The sequence below is a fragment of the Mustelus asterias genome, unplaced genomic scaffold (genome assembly GCF_964213995.1).
Source record: "Mustelus asterias unplaced genomic scaffold, sMusAst1.hap1.1 HAP1_SCAFFOLD_453, whole genome shotgun sequence".
In the NCBI taxonomy this organism is placed as follows: Eukaryota; Metazoa; Chordata; class Chondrichthyes; order Carcharhiniformes; family Triakidae; genus Mustelus; species Mustelus asterias.
Genome location: NW_027590405.1, coordinates 32,626 through 55,427, shown reverse-complemented (window position 1 = coordinate 55,427; position 22,802 = coordinate 32,626). Strand labels below are relative to the sequence as shown.

At 52.1% G+C, this 22,802-nt stretch overlaps 2 protein-coding genes across 2 annotated transcripts in view; one reads left to right on the top strand and one right to left on the bottom strand.

Annotated features, from left to right (window-relative positions):
- The window catches only part of ipo4 (importin 4), a 197,093-nt gene that overhangs the window by 144,456 nt on the left and 29,835 nt on the right, over positions 1 to 22,802 (top strand). Inside the window, exon 25 of the mRNA XM_078204800.1 lies at positions 21,577 to 21,702. Within this exon, the coding sequence (XP_078060926.1) occupies positions 21,577 to 21,702 (126 nt within the window). The remainder of the gene's footprint in view (positions 1 to 21,576; positions 21,703 to 22,802) is intronic.
- Positions 1,780 to 16,955, bottom strand: LOC144486764 (uncharacterized). The gene is made up of 2 exons (XM_078204801.1): positions 16,737 to 16,955; positions 1,780 to 4,677 (listed from the first exon to the last, which is right to left on the bottom strand). The coding sequence occupies exons 1-2, from the start codon at positions 16,876 to 16,878 to the stop codon at positions 3,779 to 3,781; spliced, it is 1,041 nt and encodes a 346-aa protein (XP_078060927.1). The 5' UTR covers positions 16,879 to 16,955; the 3' UTR covers positions 1,780 to 3,778.

Genomic DNA, 22,802 nt, shown 5'->3' with positions numbered 1-22,802 from the left:
CTTCAGTAAAGCCTTTAACAAGGTACCTCATGACAGACTGGTATGAAAGGTGAAGTCACACGGGATCAGAGGAGAGTTGGCAAGATGGATACAGAACTGGTTCGGTCATAGAAGGCAGAGAGTAGTGGTAGAGGGGTGTTTTTCTGAATGGGATAGTCGGAAGCTTTTTTTGGGTAGTCGGAAGCTTTTTCCCAGGGTGGAAGAGTCAATTACTAGGGGGCACAGGTTTAAGGTGCGAGGGGCAAGGTTTAAAGGAGATGTACGAGGCAAGTTTTTTTACACAGAGGGTGGTGGGTGCCTGGAACTCGCTGCCGGGGGAGGGAGTGGAAGCGGATACGATAGTGACTTTTAAGGGGCGTCTGGACAAATACATGAATAGGATGGGAATCGAGGGATACGGTCCCCGGAAGGGTAGGGGGTTTTAGTTCAGTCGGGGCAGCATGGTCGGTGCGGGCTTGGAGGGCCGAAGGGCCTGTTCCTGTGCTGTAACTTTCTTTGTTCTTTCTTTGTTCTTTGGAAGGCTGTGACTAGCGATGTCCCGCAGGGATCAGCTCTGGGACCTTTGTTGTTCTTAGTACACATAAATGATTTGGAGGAAAATGTAGCTGGTCCGATTAGTAAGTTCGCAGACGACACAAAAGTTGGTGGAGTTGCGGATAGTGAAGAGGATTGTCAGAGGATACAGCAAAATATAGACCAGTTGGACACTTGGGCAGAAAAATGGCAGACAGAGTTTAATCCGGACAAGTGTGAGACAATGCATTTTGGAAGATCCAATGCATGTAGGAGTTATACAGTCAATGGTAGAACCCTTAGGAGTATTGACAGGCAGAGAGATCTGGGTGTACATGTCCACCGATCACTGAAAGTGGCAATGCAGGTGGAGAAGGTAGTCAAGAAGGCATACGGCACGCTTGCCTTCATCGGCCGGGGTATTGAGTTTAAAAATTGGCAGGTCATGCTACAGCTGTACAGAACCTTAGTGAGGCCACATTTGGAATACAGTGTTCAATTCTGGTCGACACACTACCAGAAGGATGTGGAGGCTTTGGAGAGGGTACAGAAAAGATTGACCAGGATGTTGCCTGGTATGGAGGGCATTAGCTATGAGGAGAGGTTGGAGAAACTGGGTTTGTTCTCACTGGAACGACGGAGGTTGAGGGAGTGACCTAATAGAGGTTTACAAGATTATGAGGGGCATGGACAGAGTGGATAGTCAGAAGCTTTTTCCTAGGGTAGAAAAGTCAAGTACTCGGGGACATAGGTTTAAGGTGCGTGGGGAGAAGTTTAGAGGAGATGTGTGAGGTAAGTTTTTTTACACAGAGGGTGGTGAATGTCTGGAAGGCGCTGCCCGGGGAGGTGGTGGGAGCAGATACGATAGTGAGTTTTAAGGGGCAACTAGACGAATACATGAATAGGATGGGAATGGAAGGATCCGGACTCTAAGTGCGTACGGTTTTAGTTTCGGCAGCATCATGGTCGGTGCAGGCTTGGAGGGCCGAAGGGCCTGTCCCTGTGCTGGACTGCTCTTTGTTCTAAATGAGAAGCGAGTCCGAAAACAAAAGTTAACGATGTACGAATCAGTCTTTGACATGTCTGTAGATGGTGACCTGTTGCGGCTGTTAAGTTGGGTGATTCCGGCGACGCTGACATCGGCAGTTGAGCAATTGGTCTGGCGATTCTTGCTTCTGCAGGTTAGCTGAAAGGAGCCGACTTGCTTCCTGTCTTTCCAACTGTGACTTCGCTGACTTGGAACTTGCTCTCAGCAATCAGACAGTTCAAATTTAAAATTTATATATCGTAAAATTACACTCAGCACATCAGATGTACAAGTTTGAGTATCATTTCAAATATTCTACAAGTTCAAAGGTATCCCAGTGCAGCCTCCGTTTTTATACAAACATTCATCATGTTTCCACTTAGACACAAATGTCCGTCAAATACTCATTTTCAGGTGTCCATTTCTAAAGAAACAGATTATGCGATAAATGCTGGTCATGGAGTATCAGGCTAAATCTGTGCATTTATTCACAAATATTTAGCGCAGGGATGCCTAGTGGATGTTCTCTAACTGTGACCTGTACAGCACACGCTAGCACAGTAGAACTAGAACACCAGATTAGCACACACAGACCAGGGTTGTAGTTGATTGATAACCTCTTGTGTATTCCTGAAAGGGGCAAAACACAATCATGCCTTTCGCCCAGAACTGCTTTCCTTCAACTCACATCATGTCCACGGTTTGGGACGATGATCAGCCTCCATTATCTCCACAGGAGATGACACTTCATTTTGCATTGCCTCTCTTCCTAACTGAAGAGGGTGCAAATTTCTGTTCTCTCTGGACTAAGCGGTTGAGTATAATCCAGAAAGTAATGTTCCAGCAAGTGGTCACTTTACAGTCTCAGCCAGTTTTTGTTTGTACTATTCTTTTAAAAAAAACACGCATCATTTGTTCAATTTGTCTAAATAATTTGGGGCTAAGATCCGCTGCCATGATGTGGACCATCGTATTGTTTAGTTAGCAGACACGGTTCAAAGTTTAAAAGTTTATTTATTAGTGTCACTAGTAACACTGCAATGAAGTTACTGTGAAAATCCCCTGGTCGCCACACTCCAGTTCCTGTTCGGGTTCACTGAGGGAGAATTTAGCATGGCCAATGCACCCGAACCAGCATGTCTTTCGGACTATGGGAGGAAACCAGGGCACCCGGAGGAAACCCACGCAGACACGGGGAGAACGTGCAGACTCCGCACAAACAGTGACCCAAGCCGGGAATCGAACCCGGGTTCCTGGCGCTGTGAGGCAGCAGTGCTAACCCACTGTGCTACCGTGCCATGAGCAAGGCCCAAAATTCTAACCTTCTGCCCAAAGCATCTCCTCTCTTTTCCTTAAAACCTTCCTCTGACCTTTTGGTTACCCATCCAATCTCTTTTTGATCACCTATCTGAATATATCCTCCTGCGTCTCATAGAAACAGAAACTAGAAGCAGAAGGAGGCCATTCGGCCCTCGAGTTACTCCGCCATTCATTTTGATCATAGCTGATCATTGAATTCAATATCCTGATTCCCCCCTTCCCCCCCCATATCCCTCGATCCCTTCAGCCCCAAGAGCTGTATCTAATTTCTTCTTGAAATCAAACGTTTTGGCCTCAACTACTTTCTGTGGGAGTGAATTCCACACATTCACCACCCTCTGGGTGAAGAAATTTCTCCTCAGCTCAGTTCATCTTAGACGTTCTGTCCCAATTCCCTGGTTATCTGGACTGTATCTTGTTTTGGCCTCAACTACTTTCTGTGGGAGTGAATTCCACACATTCACCACCCTCTGGGTGAAGAAATTTCTCCTCAGCTCAGTCCTAAAAGGTTTACCCCTTATCCTCAAACTATGACCCCCTAGTTCTGGACTCACTCACCATTGGGAACATTCTTTCTGAATCTACCCTGTCTAACCCTGTTAGAATTTTATAAGTTTCTATGAGATCCCCTCTCACTCTTCTAAACTCCAGTGAATATAATCCTCACCGACTTAGTCTCTCCTCATATGACAGACCTGCCATCCCACGAATCAGCCTGGTAAACCTTCGCTGCGCTCCCTCTATAGCAAGGACATCCTTCCTCAGATAAGGAGACCCAAACTGCACACACAATACTCCAGGTGTGGCCTCACCAAGGCCCTGTACAATTGCAGCAAAACATCCCTATCCCTAAACTCGAATCCTCTCGCGATGAAGGCCAACACACCATTTGATGTCTCGGTGTCAGATCTTGCCTTATTATTGTGCAGAGAGTTGGATGGGGTAGTTTTTTAATGTGCTGTTGTACGCAGTAGGGAGGGAGATTGCCTCGCCGTGTCTGCCTCCGCTCTCCAACAGTTGGTGGCCCTTCCTTTCACCGATGTTCAGTAACGCGTGAATCAGTTTGTACGGAGCAGACTGCCCGGGATCCTTACCGTGTTGGGAGCAATTTGAAAGTTGTACAAAGAAACCACGGCTAAGGTGCTCGAAGCCGCTGATGAAAGCAGCAGTCAGTCCGAGGTATGGTAGGCCTGGGAAGAGCATTAGGCTGGCGACTAGCCCAGTCAGAAGGATGCCTGGCTGCGTCGCCGGTGGTGAGCGCATTGCCTGTCGGTGGCCGCCCTGGAGAGGAAGACCTGGCGCCACTCCAGGCGATGGCGCTCCTGAAGGCACGCTCGCGGCGGAAACCGGGAGCCGTACCTCGGAGCCGCCTGCGCACAGGCTTCGGCAGAAGGCATAGCTGGTCGCCACCAGCACCTCGGCGAGTGCGAGAACAGGGTCTGGCAGGTGGAAACCGCGCAGGCATCGGTAGTGGTCGAGGGGGCGGCCTCCCGGGCACTGGCGGGCGGCGTGGGCATCGTCCAGGTAATGGCAGGCTGCGTAAGAGGCAGCAATGGTCCAGCACAGCAGTGCGTAGACCCCGTTGACCAGCGGCAGCAGAGGGCTGGCAGGAGTTGGGTGGGTGACGCCCTGTGGGCCGCCCCAGGCTGGCATTCGCTGGGGTCGGCTGGCCAAGTGAGTCTCTGCGGCAATCAGAGCCAGGCTCAGGAAGGTGACGGCGTTGTAAGTCTCGTTGAGAAAGGCAGCGAATCGCAGCGAGATCACCTCCTGGTCGTTCGTCAGCTGCAGATCCGCAAACCAGCAGATGAAGAGGTAGCCTGGGGAGGGCACAGAACATATCCGTTAGGGTGGCAGAGGACTGGCAAACACACCGCGCCAAATTTTACCACCACATTAATGCCCGTTTTGCACCGTAAAAATGTTGTAAAATCAGGTGTAAAGCGGCGAGCGTGAACGGCACCGATTTTTGCGCCTGTCGTGACTTTGCGACACCTGGATTTCCGCCACTGTTGGCCTCTCTCCAGGAATGGACGAGAGGCTGATTAATTTATTCAGATTTATTCAAATGTTCATTTCAATTTGTTTCGGGACCCCGGGGCTCACTCGTCCGGGCTCGTTTCCCTTTGTGGCCTCGCCGTGAGAGGTTCTCTCCAGCGAGGAAAACACCTGCTCACCATGTACAGGGAAGAGTCGTGTTAGAACATAGAACATTGCAGCGCAGTACAGGCCCTTCGGCCCTCGATGTTGCGCCGACCAGTGGAACCAATCTAAAGCCCCTCTAATCTACACTATTCCAATATCATCCATATGTTTATCCAATAACCATTTAAATGCTCTTAATGTTGGCGAGTCCACTACTGCTGCAGGCAGGGCATTCCACGCCCTCACTACTCTCTGAGTGAAGAACCTTCCTCTAACATCTGTCCTATATCTCTCACCCCTCAATTTAAAGCTATGTCCCCTCGTGTTAGCCATCACCATCCGAGGAAAGAGGCTCTCACTATCCACCCTATCTAATACTCTGATCATCTTGTATGCCTCTATTAAGTCACCGCTTAACCTTCTTCTCTCCAGTGAAAACAGCCTCAAGTCCCTCAGCCTTTCCTCACAAGACCGTCTCACCATACCAGGCAACATCCTGGTAAATCTCCTCTGCACCCTTTCCAATGCATCCACATCCTTCCTATAATGCAGCGACCAGAACTGTACGCAATACTCCAAATGCGGCCGCACCAGAGTTTTGTACAGTTGCAGCATGATCTCCTGGCTCCGAAACTCAATCCCTCTACCAATAAAAGCTAACACATCGTATGCCTTCTTAACAACCCTGTCAACCTGGGTGCCAACTTTCAGGGATCTATGCACAAGGACACCGAGCTATCTCTGCTCATCCACACTACCAAGTATCTTACCAAAGAACAGTACAGCACAGGAAACAGGCCCTTCGGCCCTCCAAGCCTGTGCCGCTCCTTGGTCCAACTAGACCAATCGTTTGTATCCCTCCATTCCCAGGCTGCTCATGTGACTATCCAGGTAAGTCTTAAACGATGTCAGCGTGCCTGCCTCCACCACCCTACTTGGCAGCGCATTCCAGGCCCCCACCACCCTCTGTGTAAAAAACGTCCCTCTTAAATCTGAGTTATACTTCGCCCCTCTCACCTTGAGCCCGTGACCCCTCGTGATCGTCACCTCCGACCTGGGAAAAAGCTTCCCACTGTTCACCCTATCTATACCCTTCATAATCTTGTACACCTCTATTAGATCTCCCCTCATTCTCCGTCTTTGCAAGGAGAACAACCCCAGTCTACCCAATCTCTCCTCATAGCTAAGACCCTCCATACCAGGCAACATCCTGGTAAACCTTCTCTGCACTCTCTCTAACGCCTCCACGTCCTTCTGGTAGTGCGGTGACCAGAACTGGACGCAGTATTCCAAATGTGGCCTAACCAGCGTTCTATACAGCTGCATCATCAGACTCCAGCTTTTATACTCTATACCCCGTCCTATAAAGGCATTAGCCCAGTGCTCTGTATTCCTGTTACTCCTTCCAAAGTGAATCACCTCACACTTTTCCGCATTAAACTCCATTTGCCACCTCTCAGCCCTGCTCTGCGGCTTATCTATGTCCCTCTGTAACCTGCAACATCCTTCCGCACTGTCCACAACTCCACTGACTTTAGAGTCATCCGCAAATTTACTAACCCATCCTTCGACGCCCTCATCCAGGTCATTTATAAAAATGACAAACAGCAGTGGCCCCAAAACAGATCCTTGCGGTACACCACTGGTAACTAAACTCCAGGATGAACATTTCCCATCAACCACCACCCTCTGTCTTCTTCCAGCTAGCCAATTCCTGATCCAAACCACTAAATCACCCTCAATCCCATGTGTCCGTATTTTCTGCAATAGCTTACCATGGGGAACCTTATCAAACGCTTTGCTGAAATCCATATACACCACATCAACCGCTTTACCCTCATCCACCTCTTTGGTCACCTTCTCAAAGAACTCAATAAGGTTTGTGAGGCACGACCTACCCTTCACAAAACCGTGCTGACTATCCCTAATCAAATTATCCCTTTCTAGGTGATTATAAATCCTATCTCTTTTCATCCTCACCGGTGGAACCGGAGGCCATTGAGACACCCGGGGAGGCCGAGTGCAAGATGGGGGTGCCTCTTGGGCAGTGCTAGCCTGGCACCTGGGCAGTGCCAGCCTGGCACCTAGACAAGGGCCCATGGGGGCAGGGCCAATGGGGGCAGACCAGGAGGTGGGCCAATCGGGGAGGGGGGCCTGCTGCCACTCTGTATGCGATTGGTGGGGGAGGAAGGGGGGGCCTGCGATCGGTCTGGGCGGCATCTTGGGCCACGGGCGCCCCACAATTGCAGCTGGTTGAGGCTGCCTGCAGCAGCAGGGGCCTGACAGCTCTCCTTCTAATGAGACAGACTCCTTCTAATGAGCATGTGCAGCGTCTGAGGTCTGCACACGCACAATAGCTCCCCCTACAGCCTCTCTGGCGAGTTGAGCCCCGCCCACAGCCTCTCTGGCGAGTTGAGCCCCGCCCACAGCCTCTCTGGCGTGTTGAGCCCCGCCCACAGCCTCTCTGGCGCGTTGAGCCCCGCCTACAGCCTCTCTGGCGTGTTGAGCCCCGCCCACAGCCTCTCTGGCGAGTTGAGCCCCGCCCACAGCCCCTCTGGCGCGTTGAGCCCCGCCCACAGTCTCTCTGGCGCGTTGAGCCCCGCCCACAGCCTCTCTGGCGTGTTGAGCCCCGCCCACAGCCTCTCTGGCGAGTTGAGCCCCGCCCACAGCCCCTCTGGTGAGTTGAGCCCCGCCCACAGCCCATCTGGCGCGTTGAGCCCCGCCCACAGCCCATCTGGCGCGTTGAGCCCCGCCCACAGCCCCTCTGGCGCGTTGAGCCCCGCCCACAGCCCCTCTGGCGCGTTGAGCCCCGCCCACAGCCCCTCTGGCGCGTTGAGCCCTGCCCACAGCCCCTCTGGCGCGTTGAGCCCCGCCCACAGCCCCTCTGGCGCGTTGAGCCCCGCCCACAGCCCCTCTGGCGCGTTGAGCCCCGCCCACAGCCCCTCTGGCGCGTTGAGCCCCGCCCACAGCCCCTCTGGCGCGTTGAGCCCCGCCCACAGCCCCTCTGGCGCGTTGAGCCCCGCCCACAGCCCCTCTGGCGCGTTGAGCCCCGCCCACAGCCCCTCTGGCGCGTTGAGCCCCGCCCACAGCCCCTCTGGCGCGTTGAGCCCCGCCCACAGCCCCTCTGGCGCGTTGAGCCCCGCCCACAGCCCCTCTGGCGCGTTGAGCCCCGCCCACAGCCCCTCTGGCGCGTTGAGCCCCGCCCACAGCCCCTCTGGCGCGTTGAGCCCCGCCCACAGCCCCTCTGGCGCGTTGAGCCCCGCCCACAGCCCCTCTGGCGCGTTGAGCCCCGCCCACAGCCCCTCTGGCGCGTTGAGCCCCGCCCACAGCCCCTCTGGCGCGTTGAGCCCCGCCCACAGCCCCTCTGGCGCGTTGAGCCCCGCCCGCAACCCCTCTGGCGCGTTGAGCCCCGCCCGCAGTCCCTCTGGCGCGTTGAGCCCCGCCCGCAGCCCCTCTGGCGCGTTGAGCCCCGCCCGCAGCCCCTCTGGCGCGTTGAGCCCCGCCCGCAGCCCCTCTGGCGCGTTGAGCCCCGCCCGCAGCCCCTCTGGCGCGTTGAGCCCCGCCCGCAGCCCCTCTGGCGCGTTGAGCCCCGCCCGCAGCCCCTCTGGCGCGTTGAGCCCCGCCCACAGCCCCTCTGGCGCGTTGAGCCCCGCCCACAGCCCATCTGGCGCGTTGAGCCCCGCCCACAGCCCCTCTGGGGCGTTGAGCCCCGCCCACAGCCCCTCTGGCGCGTTGAGCCCCGCCCACAGCCCCTCTGGCGCGTTGAGCCCCGCCCACAGCCCCTCTGGGACGTTGAGCCCCGCCCACAGCCCCTCTGGGGCGTTGAGCCCCGCCCACAGCCCCTCTGGGGAGTTGAGCCCCGCCCACAGCCCCTCTGGGGTGTTGAGCCCCGCCCACAGCCCCTCTGGCGAGTTGAGCCCCGCCCACAGCCCCTCTGGCGAGTTGAGCCCCGCCCACAGCCCCTCTGGCGAGTTGAGCCCCGCCCACAGCCCCTCTGGCGAGTTGAGCCCCGCCCACAGCCCCTCTGGCACGTTGAGCCCCGCCCACAGCCCCTCTGGCGAGTTGAGCCCCGCACACAGCCCCTCTGGGGTGTTGAGCCCCGCCCACAGCCCCTCTGGCGTGTTGAGCCCCGCCCACAGCCCCTCTGGCGCGTTGAGCCCCGCCCACAGCCCCTCTGGCGAGTTGAGCCCCGCCCACAGCCCCTCTGGCGAGTTGAGCCCCGCCCACAGCCCCTCTGGCACGTTGAGCCCCGCCCACAGCCCCTCTGGCGAGTTGAGCCCCGCCCACAGCCCCTCTGGCGCGTTGAGCCCCGCCCACAGCCCCTCTGGGGTGTTGAGCCCCGCCCACAGCCCCTCTGGCGAGTTGAGCCCCGCACACAGCCCCTCTGGCGCGTTGAGCCCCGCCCACAGCCCCTCTGGGGTGTTGAGCCCCGCCCACAGCCCCTCTGGCGCGTTGAGCCCCGCCCACAGCCCCTCTGGCGCGTTGAGCCCCGCCCACAGCCCCTCTGGCGCGTTGAGCCCCGCCCACAGCCCCTCTGGCGCGTTGAGCCCCGCCCACAGCCCCTCTGACACATTGAGCCCCGCCCACAGCCCCTCTGGCGAGTTGAGCCCCGCCCACAGCCCCTCTGGCTGAAAATTGACCAGCTCCTCTTTTCAGAGAGAGTGCATCAGATTGGACCTGAAAACCCGCCCCGAAAACTGATCTGGAACTCTCCCATTTTCAGACACTTCGAAAACATCTCGTCAAATTGAACCCACCAGGTCACAGCCCCAGTTGCCCTGTGGACCAGTTGCACTGACCCCATGACTTTTCCATTGGAAAAGTCTTTACTCCAGTCTTTGATGTCCAAATCCACATGCAATGTGTTAGCGCCCAAACATGCTCCCATCCCCGTGTAATTACCACCCCAATACCATTCTCCTCACTCAATCACAGCAACCAGGAGGAGGCCATTCAGCCCCTTGAGACTCTTCCACCTTTCAGTGAGATTGTGGATGATTTTAATTCCAACTACACACCTTGATTCAATAGCCCGAAAGATTAAAGTGTATGTAACGGCGACACCAGTATCAGCTTTCCCTTCCCTTTCTGCTATTTCTCACTCTGCTTCTCCTCCTCTCTGTCTTATATTCAGTTCCTGTCTCGAACTATCTGCTCATGACCTCTCTCTGTCTTCTCTATCTCTCCCTTTCTACTCTCTCACTCTGGCCCTCTTGCTCTGGCCCCCCGCTCTCTCAACCTCTCTCTCTCTCTCTGTCTCTCTCTCTGTCTCTCCCTCTCTCTCTCTCTCTCATTCTCTCTCTCTCTCGCTGCCTGTCCCTTCCTCTCTCTCTCTCGCTGCCTCTCTCTCTCTCTCGCTGCCTGTCTCTCTCTCTCTCGCTGCCTGCCTCTCTCTCTCTCTCTCCCTCTCTCTCGCTGCCTGTCTCTCTCTCTCTCTCGCTGCCTGTCTCTCTCTCTCTCGCTGCCTGTCTCTCTCTGTCTCTCTCTCTCTTGCTGCCTGTCTCTCTCTCTCTCGCTGCCTATCTCTCTCTGTCTCTCTCTCTCTTGCTGCCTGTCTCTCTTTCTCTCGCTGCCTGTCTCTCTCTCTCCCTCTCCCTCTCTCTCTCTGTTCTTAATTTTCTTGCCGTTAGCCACGTGGGTAATCTGCTTTGCATTACGGACCTGTTTGGGATGGAGCTGCAGTGAAAAGCGCTCTGTCCTGCTGTGGGAACCACCTACTGATACGATGCAAATAGCTCCTGTGCTTTTTCATTTTTATATCCTGCTGTTTTACTGCTGTGAAAACACTTGGACAAAGAGGGAGCCCGTTCCGAACCGGCTTCTGACACAATCGTTCTGAGCACTTCGAACTTGGACACGTTATGGAGGGAGGGAGGTGTCGGAGGTGCGGAGTGGACCACAGGCTGGAATATTATCTCTGGCCTGTTGTCATGGGGTCAAATTGTTTGTCTCTTGGCAGGTCGGCTGGGAAAGGGCTCCGATTAATCATGTGGGAAAATAGATACCCTCTGACCCCTCTCCCTCGGGAGAGTAATTGCATCAGAGTAAAGTGTTTTTTTAGTTGTTTTTAGTTTTATTTATTATTAGTTACCAGTAAGGCCGACATTAACACTGCAATGAAGTTACTGTGAAATTCCCCTAGTCGCCACACTCCAGCACCTGTTCAGGCACACAGAGAGAATTTAGCAGGGCCAACGCACCTAACCAGCACATCTTTCGGACTGTAGGAGGAAACCGGAGCACCTGGAGGAAACCCACGCAGACACGGGGAGAACGTGCAGACTCCGCACAGACAGTGACCCAAGTGGGAATCGAACCCGGGTCCCTGGAGCTGTGAGGCATCAGTGCTAACCCACTGTGCTACCCATGTAACTGCCACCCATGGAGTTGATTATTTATTAGTCACAAGTAAGGCTTACATTAACACTGCAATGAAGTTACTGTGAAAATTCCTCTAGTCACCACAGTCCGGCACCTGTTCGGGTCAATGCACCCTAACCAGCACGTCTTTCAGACTGCGGGAGGAAACCGGAGCACCCGGAGGAAACCAACGCAGACACGGGGAGAACGTGCAGACTCCGCACAGACAGTGACCCAAGCCGGGAATCGAACCCGGGTCCCTGGTCCTGTGAGGCAGCAGTGCCAACTGTGCTATGTGCTTAAACCTACCAGCCTAGAGTCATAGAGGTTTACAGCATGGAAACAGGCCCTTCGGCCCGACTTGTCCATGCCACCCCTTTTTTTTTAAACCCCTAAGCTAGTCCCAAATGTCCTCTTTTGGCCCATATCCCTCTATACCCATCGTACCCATGTAACTGTAGCAAAAAGACATGTAACAAAAGACAAAATTGTCCCCACCTCTACTACTGCCTCTGGCAGCTCGTTCCAGACACTCACCACCCACTGTGTGAAAAAATTGCCCCTCTGGACCCTTTTGTATCTCTCCCCTTTCACCTTAAACCTGTACCCTCTAGTTTTAGACTCCCCTGCCTTTGGGAGAAGATATTGACTCTCTAGCTGATCTGTGCCCCTCATTATTTTATAGACCTCTATAAGATCACCCCTCAGCCTCCTACACTCCAGAGAAAAAAGTCCCAGTCTATCCAGCCTCTCCTTATAACTCAAACCATCAAGTCCCGGTAGCATCCTAGTAAATCTTTTCTGCACTCTTTCTAGTTTAATAATATCCTTTCTATAATAGGGTGACCAGAATTGTGCACAGTATTCCAAGTGTGGCCTTACCAATGTCTTGTACAACTTGTCCAAAGATGTGTGGGTTAGGTTGATTGGCCGTGCTAAAATTGCCCCTTAGTGTCCTGGGATGCGTAGGTTAGAGAGATTAGTGGGTAAATATGTAGGGATATGGGGGTAGGGCCTGGGTGGGATTGTGGTTGATGCAAACTTGATGGGCCAAATGGCCTCTTTCTGCACTGTAGGGTTTCTATGATTCTATGAACTTCAACAAGACGTCCCAACTCCTGTATTCAATGTTCTGACCGATGAAACCAAGCATGCCGAATGCCTTCTTCACCACTCTGTCCACCTGTGACTCCACTTTCAAGGAGCTATGAACCTGTACCCCGAGATCTCTTTGTTCTGTAACTCTCCCCAATGCCCTACCATTAACTGAGTAAGTCCTGTCCTGGTTCGATCGACCAAGGTGCATCACCCTGCCAGCCTTAAGATTCTCAGCAAGCCTGGGCAAATAAATGCGAATTTTAGTTACTGCCTAAGTGCAGAGTTCTTCAGTTTACTGCCGTAGCTGTGTGGGACTCGATCACCGCAGCTTTGGCCGTCAGGCAAAACCTTCCCATCTATCCAAAGCCGGGCTGTGCACATCCATGCACAGATTATAGATTCAAAGCCCACGCCACAGGCTTGAGCACAAAATTCAGGCTGACTTAAAACAGTGGAATTATAGTAAAAATAAAGACCCTCTCTGTTTCACAGATGGAAGCCAAAATTCCGTGTCCACCACTCGAAGAAGAGGAGGGAATTAGAATCCCTGCAGTGCAGAAGGAGGCCATTCGGCCCATCGAGTCTACACTGGCACTCTGACCGAGTATCTTAACCAGGCCTCTTCCCCTCCCTAACCCCGTGTCCCACCGTGGCCAATCCACCTAACCTGCACATCTTTAGACACTCGGGGACAATTTAGCATGGCCAATCTACCCTAACCTACACATCTTTGGACACTAAGGGACAATTTAGCATGGCCAATCCACCTAACCTACACATCTTTGGACACTAAGGGACAATTTAGCATGGCCAACCCACCTAACCTGCACATCTTTGGACACGAAGGGACAATTTAGCATGGCCAATCTACCTAATCTACACATCTTTAGACACTCGGGGACAATTTAGCATGGCCAATCCACCTAACCTACACATCTTTGGACACGAAGGGACAATTTAGCATGGCTAATCCACCTAACCTGCACATCTTTGGACACTAAGGGGCAATTTAGCATGGCCAATCTACCTAATCTACACATCTTTAGACACTCGAGGACAATTTAGCATGGCCAATCCACCTAACCTACACATCTTTGGACACGAAGGGACAATTTAGCATGGCCAATCTACCTAACCTACACATCTTTGGACACTAAGGGACAATTTAGCATGGCCAATCCACCTAACCTACACATCTTTGGACACTAAGGGACAATTTAGCATGGCCAATCCACCTAACCTACACATCTTTGGACACTAAGGGACAATTTAGCATGGCCAATCCACCTAACCTGCACATCTTTGGACACGAAGGGACAATTTAGCATGGCCAATCTACCTAATCTACACATCTTTAGACACTCGGGGACAATTTAGCATGGCCAATCCACCTAACCTACACATCTTTGGACACGAAGGGACAATTTAGCATGGCTAATCCACCTAACCTGCACATCTTTGGACACTAAGGGGCAATTTAGCATGGCCAATCTACCTAATCTACACATCTTTAGACACTCGGGGACAATTTAGCATGGCCAATCCACCTAACCTACACATCTTTAGACACTCGGGGACAATTTAGCATGGCCAATCCACCTAACCTACACATCTTTGGACACGAAGGGACAATTTAGCATGGCTAATCCACCTAACCTGCACATCTTTGGACACTAAGGGGCAATTTAGCATGGCCAATCTACCTAATCTACACATCTTTAGACACTCGGGGACAATTTAGCATGGCCAATCCACCTAACCTACACATCTTTGGACACGAAGGGACAATTTAGCATGGCTAATCCACCTAACCTGCACATCTTTGGACACTAAGGGGCAATTTACCATGGCCAATCCACCTAACCTGCACCTGAAAGACTTGCTGGTTAGGGTGCATTGGCCCGAACAGGCGCTGGAATGTGGCGATTAGGTGAATTTCACAGTAACTTCATTGCAGTGTTAATGTAAGCTTTACTTGTGACTCATAAATACACTTTACTAACCTGCATATCTTTGGGCATTAAGGGACAATTTGGCATGGCATTTAGAGTCATAGAGGTTTACAGCATGGAAACAGGCCCTTTGGCCCAACTTGTCCATGCCGCCGTTTTTTCTTAAACCCCTAAGCCAGTCCCAATTGCCCGCGTTTGGCCCATATCCCTCTATACCCATCGTACCCATGTAACTGTCTAAACACTTTTTAAAAGACAAAATTGTACCCGCCTCTACTACTGCCTCTGGCAGCTCGTTCCAGACACTCACCACCCTCTGTGTGAAAAAATTGCCCCTCTGGACACTTTTGTATCTCTCCCCTCTCACCTTAAACCTATGCCGTCTAGTTTTAGACTCCCCTACCTTTGGGAAAAGATATTGACTATCTTGCTGATCTGTGCCCCTCATTATTTTATAGACCTCTATAAGATCATCCCTCAGCCTCCTACGCTCCAGAGAAAAAAGTCCCAGTCTATCCAGCCTCTCCATATAACTCAATCCATCAAGTCCCGGTAGCATCCTAGTAAATCTTTTCTGCGCTCTTTCTAGTTTAATAATATCCTTTCTATAATAGGGTGACCAGAACTGTACACAGTATTCCAAGTGTGGTCTTACCAATGTCTTGCACAACTTCAACAAGACGTCCCAACTCCTGTATTCAATGTTCTGACCGATGAAACCAAGCATGCCGAATGCCCTCTTCACCACTCTGTCCACCTGTGACTCCACTTTCAAGGAGCACCCTGGACATTTTCTCTCCCACCTTCCGTCGGGAAAAAGATACAAAAGTCTGAGGTCACGTACCGACCGACTCAAGAACAGCTTCTTCCCTGCTGCTGTCAGACTTTTGAATGAACCTACCTCGCATTAAGTTGATCTTTCTCTACACCCTAGCTATGACGGTAACACTACATTCTGCACCCTCTCCTTTCCTTCTCTATGAACGGTATGCTTTGTCTGTATAGCGCGCAAGAAACAATACTTTTCACTGTATCCCGATACATGTGACAATAATAAATCACATCAAAATCCTCACTCTTGTGAACCACCTCCAGTCCAAAGATGTGCAGGTTAGGGTGGATTGGCCATGCTAAATTGCCCTTAGTGTCCAAAGATGTGCAGGTTAGGTGGATTGGCCATGCTAAATTGCCCTTAGTGTCCAAAGATGTGCAGGTTAGGTGGATTGGCCATGCTAAATTGCCCTTAGTGTCCAAAGATGTGCAGGTTAGGTGGATTGGCCATGCTAAATTGCCCTTAGTGTCCAAAGATGTGCAGGTTAGGTGGATTGGCCATGCTAAATTGCCCTTAGTGTCCAAAGATGTGCAGGTTAGGTGGATTGGCCATGCTAAATTGCCCTTAGTGTCCAAAGATGTGCAAGTTAGGTGGATTGGCCATGCTAAATTGCCCTTAGTGTCCAAAGATGTGCAGGTTAGGTGGATTGGCCATGCTAAATTGCCCTTAGTGTCCAAAGATGTGCAGGTTAGGTGGATTGGCCATGCTAAATTGCCCTTAGTGTCCAAAGATGTGAAGGTTCGGTGGATTGGTCGTGCTAAATTGCCCTTAGTGTCAGGGGGACCAGCTGGGGTAAATTTCTGGGGTTATGGGGAATAGGGCCTGGGAGGGATTTTGGTCGGTGCAGACTCATAGAACCTCATAGAATCCCTACAGTGCAGAAGGAGGCCATTCGGCCCATCGAGTGTGCACCGACCACAATCCCACCCAGGCCCTATCCCCGTAACCCCATGCATTTACCCTAGCTAGTCCCCCTGACACTAAGGGGCAATTTAGCGCGGCCAATCCACCTAACCCGCACATATTTGGTTTGTGGGAGGAAACTGGAGCACCCGGAGGAAACCCACGCAGATACGGGGAGAACGTGCAACCTCCACACAGACAGTGACACGAGCCGGGAATCGAACCCCGGTCCCCGGCGCTATGAGGCAAAAGCGCTAACCACTCTGCCACCGAGCTGCCTCTTAGTGTCCAAAGATGTGCCGGTTCGGTGGATTGGCCATGCTAAATTGTCCCTTTGTCAGGGGGAGTAGCTGGGGCAAATGCATGGGATTGTGGGGATACGGTCTGAGTGGAACTGTAGTCGGTACAGACTCGATGGGCTGAATGGCCTCCTTCTGCACTGTAGGGATTCTATGGACCCCCTCCAATCTCTAGGGTATGGGGCCCAAAACTGCTCACAATATTCCAAATGCCTATTTCCTGCCCAGATACCCAGAAGACACCAAACGGGGATGAGGGGGAGAGGGAGCGGTTAGTTTTGATGCTGTACCTGTGACACAGACGTCTGTAAACAGGAGAAGAACAATGGTGTGAGCGCTGACAGACTGTGAGAGCACACACTCCTTCGGGCAAGCCAGGTTGCTGGTGATCCTTAGTGCTCCCAGACACATTGTCCTCTCCACCAGCCTCATGTTTCACAAAGAGCCCCCTCGCACACGAGTTAAAACTCCACTTTCTTGCCCCAAAGCAGAAAGCCAAACGCAGCTCCGCGCAACAGGACAGCAAGCTCGGTGAGAGGCTCGGTGGCTGCTGTTGTCAATCTTTCGGAGGGTTTAGGATGGTGCAGTATGGCCGGGCTCGTCGCTGTTCACAGCCTCTGTGCGAAAGAGAGAGATATTGGATGCTTTGCATTGCTTCCGTTGCGTTTCAACAGGCGGACAAGTATTTGGTATTTGCTAAAGAGACAGGTTTAACCTGTTACAACATGAGTCCTCACAAACACAAAAGGATCTGCCTGTGGACAGCGGGGGGGGTGGGGTTGGAGATAGGGAGAATGGCAGAATCTCCTGTTCGAACAAGCACTTTTTACATTTCTGGAACTGGGAGGAGTACGGAGAAAATGGCGGTGACAGTAGTCCAGTTCTTTGCGTTCGTGGGGCGGCGCAGAGGTTAGCGCTGCTGCCTCACAGGGACCTGGGTTCGATTCCCGGTTTGGGTCACTGTCTGTGCGGAGTCTGCACGTTCTCCCCGTGTCTGCGTGGGTTTCCTCCGGGTGCTCCGGTTTCCTACCACAGTCCGAAAGACGTGTTGGTTAGGGTGGATTGGGCCGTGCTAAATTCTCCCTCGGTGTAACCCGAACAGGCGCCGGAGTGTGGCGACTAGAGGAATTTCACAGTAACTTCATTGTGGTGTTAATGTAAGCCTTACTTGTGGCACTAACATATAAACTTCAAACTGGACGATGTTGTCCCTTACCCGCAAGCCACTCTCCGATTTGATGTCCATTACGGTCAGCGCCAGGGACCCGGGTTCGATTCCCGGCTTGGGTCACTGTCTGTGCGGAGTCTGCACGTTCTCCCCGTGTCTGCGTGGGTTTCCTCCGGGTGCTCCGGTTTCCTACCACAGACTGAAAGATGTGCTGGTTAGGGTGCATTGGGCCGTGCTAAATTCTCCCTCAGTGTAACCGAACAGGTGCTGGAGTGTGGCGACAAGGGGAATTTCACAGTAACTTCATTGCAGTGTTAATGTAAGCCTCACCTGTGACGAATAAATAAAGTTTAACTGTTACGGGTTTCTCCCCTGCCAGGTAAATGCCCCTTGCATCATTACCTCAACAAGTGTGTGATTCTTGTGGGCTTCCCTGGTCAGTAACATTGCCAGAGTATCATTTGCAGTGGCTTCTTCTCTCTCCTGATCCTGCTGTTTCTCTGGTGTCCCCCCGCCCCCAAGGCCCCCTCCTATTCCTCACCTTCATGCTTCCCTCCAAAAGGGTCGTGAATGTAGCCCAATCCATCACGCAAACCAGCCTCCCACTCATTGACTCTGTCTACACTTCCCGCTGCCTCGGGGAAAAGCAGCCGGCATAATTAAGGACCCCCCCCACGCACCCCGGACATTCTCTTTTCCACCTTCTTCCTTCAGGAAAAAGATACAAAAATCTGAGGTCACGTACCGACCGACTCAAGAACAGCTTCTTCCCTGCTGCTGTCAGACTTTTGAATGGACCTACCTCGCATTGAGTTGAACTTTCTCTACACCCTAGCTATGACTGTAACACATTCTGCACTCTCTCCTTACCTTCTCCCCGATTGTTAAAGTGTAAAGTTTATTTATTAGTCACAAGGTGGCTTACATTAACACTGCAATGAAGTTACTGTGAAAATCCCCTAGTCGCCACACTCCGGCGCTTGTTCGGTACACTGAGGGAGAACTTAGCATGGCCAATGCACCCTAACCGGCACATCTATCAGTCTGCGGGAGGAAACCGGAGCACCCGGAAGAAAGCCACGCGGATAAAAGGAGAATGTGCAGACTCTACACAGGCAGTGACCCAAGCCGGGAATCGAACCCGGGTCCCTGGTACTGTGAGGCAGCAGTGCTAACCACTGTGCCACCGTGTCGCACCTATGTCACATCATGGAGTCATAGAGATTTACAGCATGGAAACAGGACCTTCAGCCCAACTTGTCCATCCCGCCCAGTTGTACCATGAAGCTAGTCCCAATTGCCCGCGTTTGGCCCATATCCCTCTGTACCCATCGTACCCATGTAACTGTCTACTACCTCTGGCAGCTTGTTCCAGACACTCGCCACTCTCTGTGAAAAAAATTGTCCCTCTGGATCCTTTTGTGTCTCTTCCTTCTCACATGTCTGCATGAGCTTCCTCCGGGTGCTCCGGTTTCCTCCCACAGTCCAAAGATTGTAGGTTAGGTGGATTGGCCATGCTAAATTGCCCCCTTAGTGTCCAAAGATGTGTAGGTTCGGTGGATTGGCCATGCTAAATTGCCCCCTTAGTGTCCAAAGATGTGTAGGTTCGGTGGATTGGCCATGTTAAATTGCCCCCTTAGTGTCCAAAGATGTGTAGGTTAGGTGGATTGGTCATGCTAAATTGCCTCTTAGTGTCCAAAGATGTGCAGGTTAGGTGGATTGGCCGTGCTAAATTGCCCCTTAGTGTCCAAAGATGTGCGGGTAAGGTGGATTGGCTGTGCTAAATTGCCCCTTAGTGTCCAAAGCTGTGTAGGTTGGGTGGATTGGCCATGCTAAATTGTCCCTTAGTGTCCAAAGATGTGTAGGTTAGGTGGATTGGTCATGCTAAATTGCCTCTTAGTGTCCAAAGATGTGCAGGTTAGGTGGATTGGCCGTGCTAAATTGCCCCTTAGTGTCCAAAGATGTGCGGGTAAGGTGGATTGGCTGTGCTAAATTGCCCCTTAGTGTCCAAAGCTGTGTAGGTTGGGTGGATTGGCCATGCTAAATTGTCCCTTAGTGTCCAAAGATGTGTAGGTTAGGTGGATTGGTCATGCTAAATTGCCTCTTAGTGTCCAAAGATGTGCAGGTTAGGTGGATTGGCCGTGCTAAATTGCCCCTTAGTGTCCAAAGATGTGCGGGTAAGGTGGATTGGCTGTGCTAAATTGCCCCTTAGTGTCCAAAGCTGTGTAGGTTGGGTGGATTGGCCATGCTAAATTGTCCCTTAGTGTCCAAAGATGTGTAGGTTAGGTGGATTGGTCATGCTAAATTGCCTCTTAGTGTCCAAAGATGTGCAGGTTAGGTGGATTGGCCATGCTAAATTGCCCCTTAGTGTCCAAAGCTGTGTAGGTTGGGTGGATTGGCCATGCTAAATTGTCCCTTAGTGTCCAAAGATGTGTAGGTTCGGTGGATTGGCCATAGGAAATGTGTGGGGTATAGGGCAGTGGCGAGGGCCTGGGTGAGACGCTCTGTCAGAGAGTTGGTGCTGACTCGGGCCGAATGGCCTCTTCTGCACTATAGGGATTCTATGACTGTTCTATGATTCAATTGGCATGTGAATGCTGACAACAGTCACCTCTACCTCCCAGCATCAGTGGCCTGTTCACTGCCTTTGTGTGGCCACACTTTCTCGGTACTGGATTAAACACTGGGGAAACTGGTGCCATTGTTTTTGAGCCTTGTCACAAACGGTTTCCCCACCTCCCCAAAACCACTGAGGCTGAACCAGCCTCTGCACAGTCTGTGTCCTGTTTGACCCCCGTTCTATGTCCTCTTCATCACCTAGACTGCCTCATTAATTCTACCTACCTTAACCCTTCCTCCGCTCTCTATCAGCAGTGGGGCTCGAACCCACAGCTTTAGACTTGGATGCAGAGCATTAAGTGAAGTATTTCGCTCTCCCAGTGAGCGTTGCCAGGATTATCTATCCTGAGTTCTGCTGTGGGAGAATGAATTGTGAATATTAAAACAAAATTCTCAACTTGGATCCATGGCATGGTGACACAGTGGGTTAGCACTGCTGTCTCACAGCGCCAGGGACCCAGGCTCGATTCCCAGCCTTTGGTGACTGCGTGGAGCCTGCACGTTCTCCCCGTGTCTGCATGGGTTTCCTCCGGGTGCTCCGGTTTCCTCCCGCAGTCTAAAAGTGCGGGTTAGGTGGATTGGCCATGGTAAATTGTCTCTTAGTGTCCAGAGATGTGCAGGTTAGGTGGATTGGCCGTGCTAAATTGTCCCTTAGTGTCCAAAGATGTGCAGGTTAGGTGGATTGGCCGTGCTAAATTGCCCCTTAGTGTCCAAAGATGTGTAGGTTAGGTGGATTGGCCATGCTAAATTGTCCCTTAGTGTCCAAAGATGTGCAGGTTTAGAGGATTGGCCATGCTAAATTGCCCTGTGGTGTCCAAAGACGTGTAGGTTAGGGGGATTAGCCATGCTAAATTGCCCCTTAGTATCCAAAGATGTGCAGGTTTAGAGGATTGGCCATGCTGAATTGCCCTGTGGTGTCCAAAGATGTGTAGGTTAGGGGGATTAGCGGGGTAAATACGTGGGGCTACGGGGCTGGTTGTGTTGCTCTGGTGGAGAGTTGGTGCAGACTCGATGGGTCGAATAGCCTCCTCCTGCCCTGTGTGGATTCTATACCTGCTCAGTCTCACACTGTCTCACAGTGAGTTGTCCTGAGTCGGAGGTAGGGCTCACAACGGAGCTGTCATCACATAGCACATGTTGCAACAAACTGAATTGATTTACTTAGCAGCCAGGATCTATTTAAAGAGCGCATTGCAACAAGCAGTCTGCAGAGTTTAATGAGTCTGTTTAAATGGCAGCAAGCGGTACAGTCGATTATCTTCTCTGTGGGGCATTGTGGTATCGGTACAAACAGCTCTCCCCCCGATTTGCCTGCGCCTGACCTGTCTTTTCCTCTCTTCCAGGCCGAGTATGACTCCATGCTGCTGGAGTACGCGGGAGAAGGCATCCCCCTCTTGGCCGCCGCCGTGGGAGGACAGACCTTTGCTCCATACTTTGCTGGATTCCTTCCCCTGTTGCTGTGTAAAACGGTACGTGTGGCTTGGGCTTGGAACTGCGGCGGGGTTTCGGGAATCCGCCGGCATTCAGGCATAGTAGCGGGAAGATATTAGACCATAAGACCATAAGACATAGGAGCGGAAGTAAGGCCATTCGGCCCATCGAGTCCACTCCACCATTCAATCATGGTTGATTTCAACTCCATTTACCCGCTCTCTCCCCATAGCCCTTAATTCCTCGAGAAATCAAGAATTTATCAATTTCTGTCTTGAAGACGCTCAACGTCTCGGCCTCCACAGCCCTCTGTGGCAATGAATTCCGCAGACCCACCACTCTCTGGCTGAAGAAATTTCTCCTCATCTCTGTTCTAAAGTGACTCCCTTTTATTCTAAGGCTGTGCCCCCGCGTCCTAGTCTCCCCTGTTAATGGAAACAACTTCCCTACGTCCATCCTATCTAAGCCGTTCATTATCTTGTAAGTTTCTATCAGATCTCCCCTCAACCTCCTAAACTCCAATGAATATAATCCCACGATCCTCAGACGTTCATCGTATGTCAGGCCTACCATTCCTGGGATCATCCGTGTGAATCTCCGCTGGACCCGCTCCAGTGCCAGTATGTCCTTCCTGAGGTGTGGGGCCCAAAATTGCTCACAGTACTCCAAATGGGGCCTAACCAGTGCTTTATACGTTTGACCGTACGTAGCCCCTCCAGGCCAACGCAGGACAATTCAAGAACAGTTTTGGTAACAGGCATGGCAAGACCATAAGACATAGGAGCAGAATGAGGCCACTCGGCCCATCGAGTCTGCTCCGCCATTCAATCATGGCTGATATTTCTCTCATCCCCATTCTCCTGCCTTTTCCCCATAACCCCTGATCCCCTTATTAATCAAGTACCTATCTATCTCTGTCTTAAAGACACTCAATGACCTGACCTCCACAGCCTTCTGCGGCAAAGAGTTCCACAGATTCACCACTCTCTGGCTGAAGAAATTCCTCCTCATCTCTGTTTAAAAGGATCGTCCCTTTAGCCTGAGGTTGTGCCCTCTGGTTCTAGTTTTTCCCACTAGTGGAAACATCCTCTCCACGTCCACTCTATCCAGGCCTCGCAGTATCCTGTAAGTTTCAATA

Excerpts from the sequence above, each read along its gene's own strand:
- LOC144486764 (XM_078204801.1), bottom strand. The coding sequence starts at position 16,878 with ATGAGGCTGGTGGAGAGGACAATGTGTCTGGGAGCACTAAGGATCACC. Across the intron at positions 4,678-16,736 it reads TACAGACGTCTGTGTCACAG|GCTACCTCTTCATCTGCTGG; the intron begins GTACAGCATCAA and ends TGCCCTCCCCAG.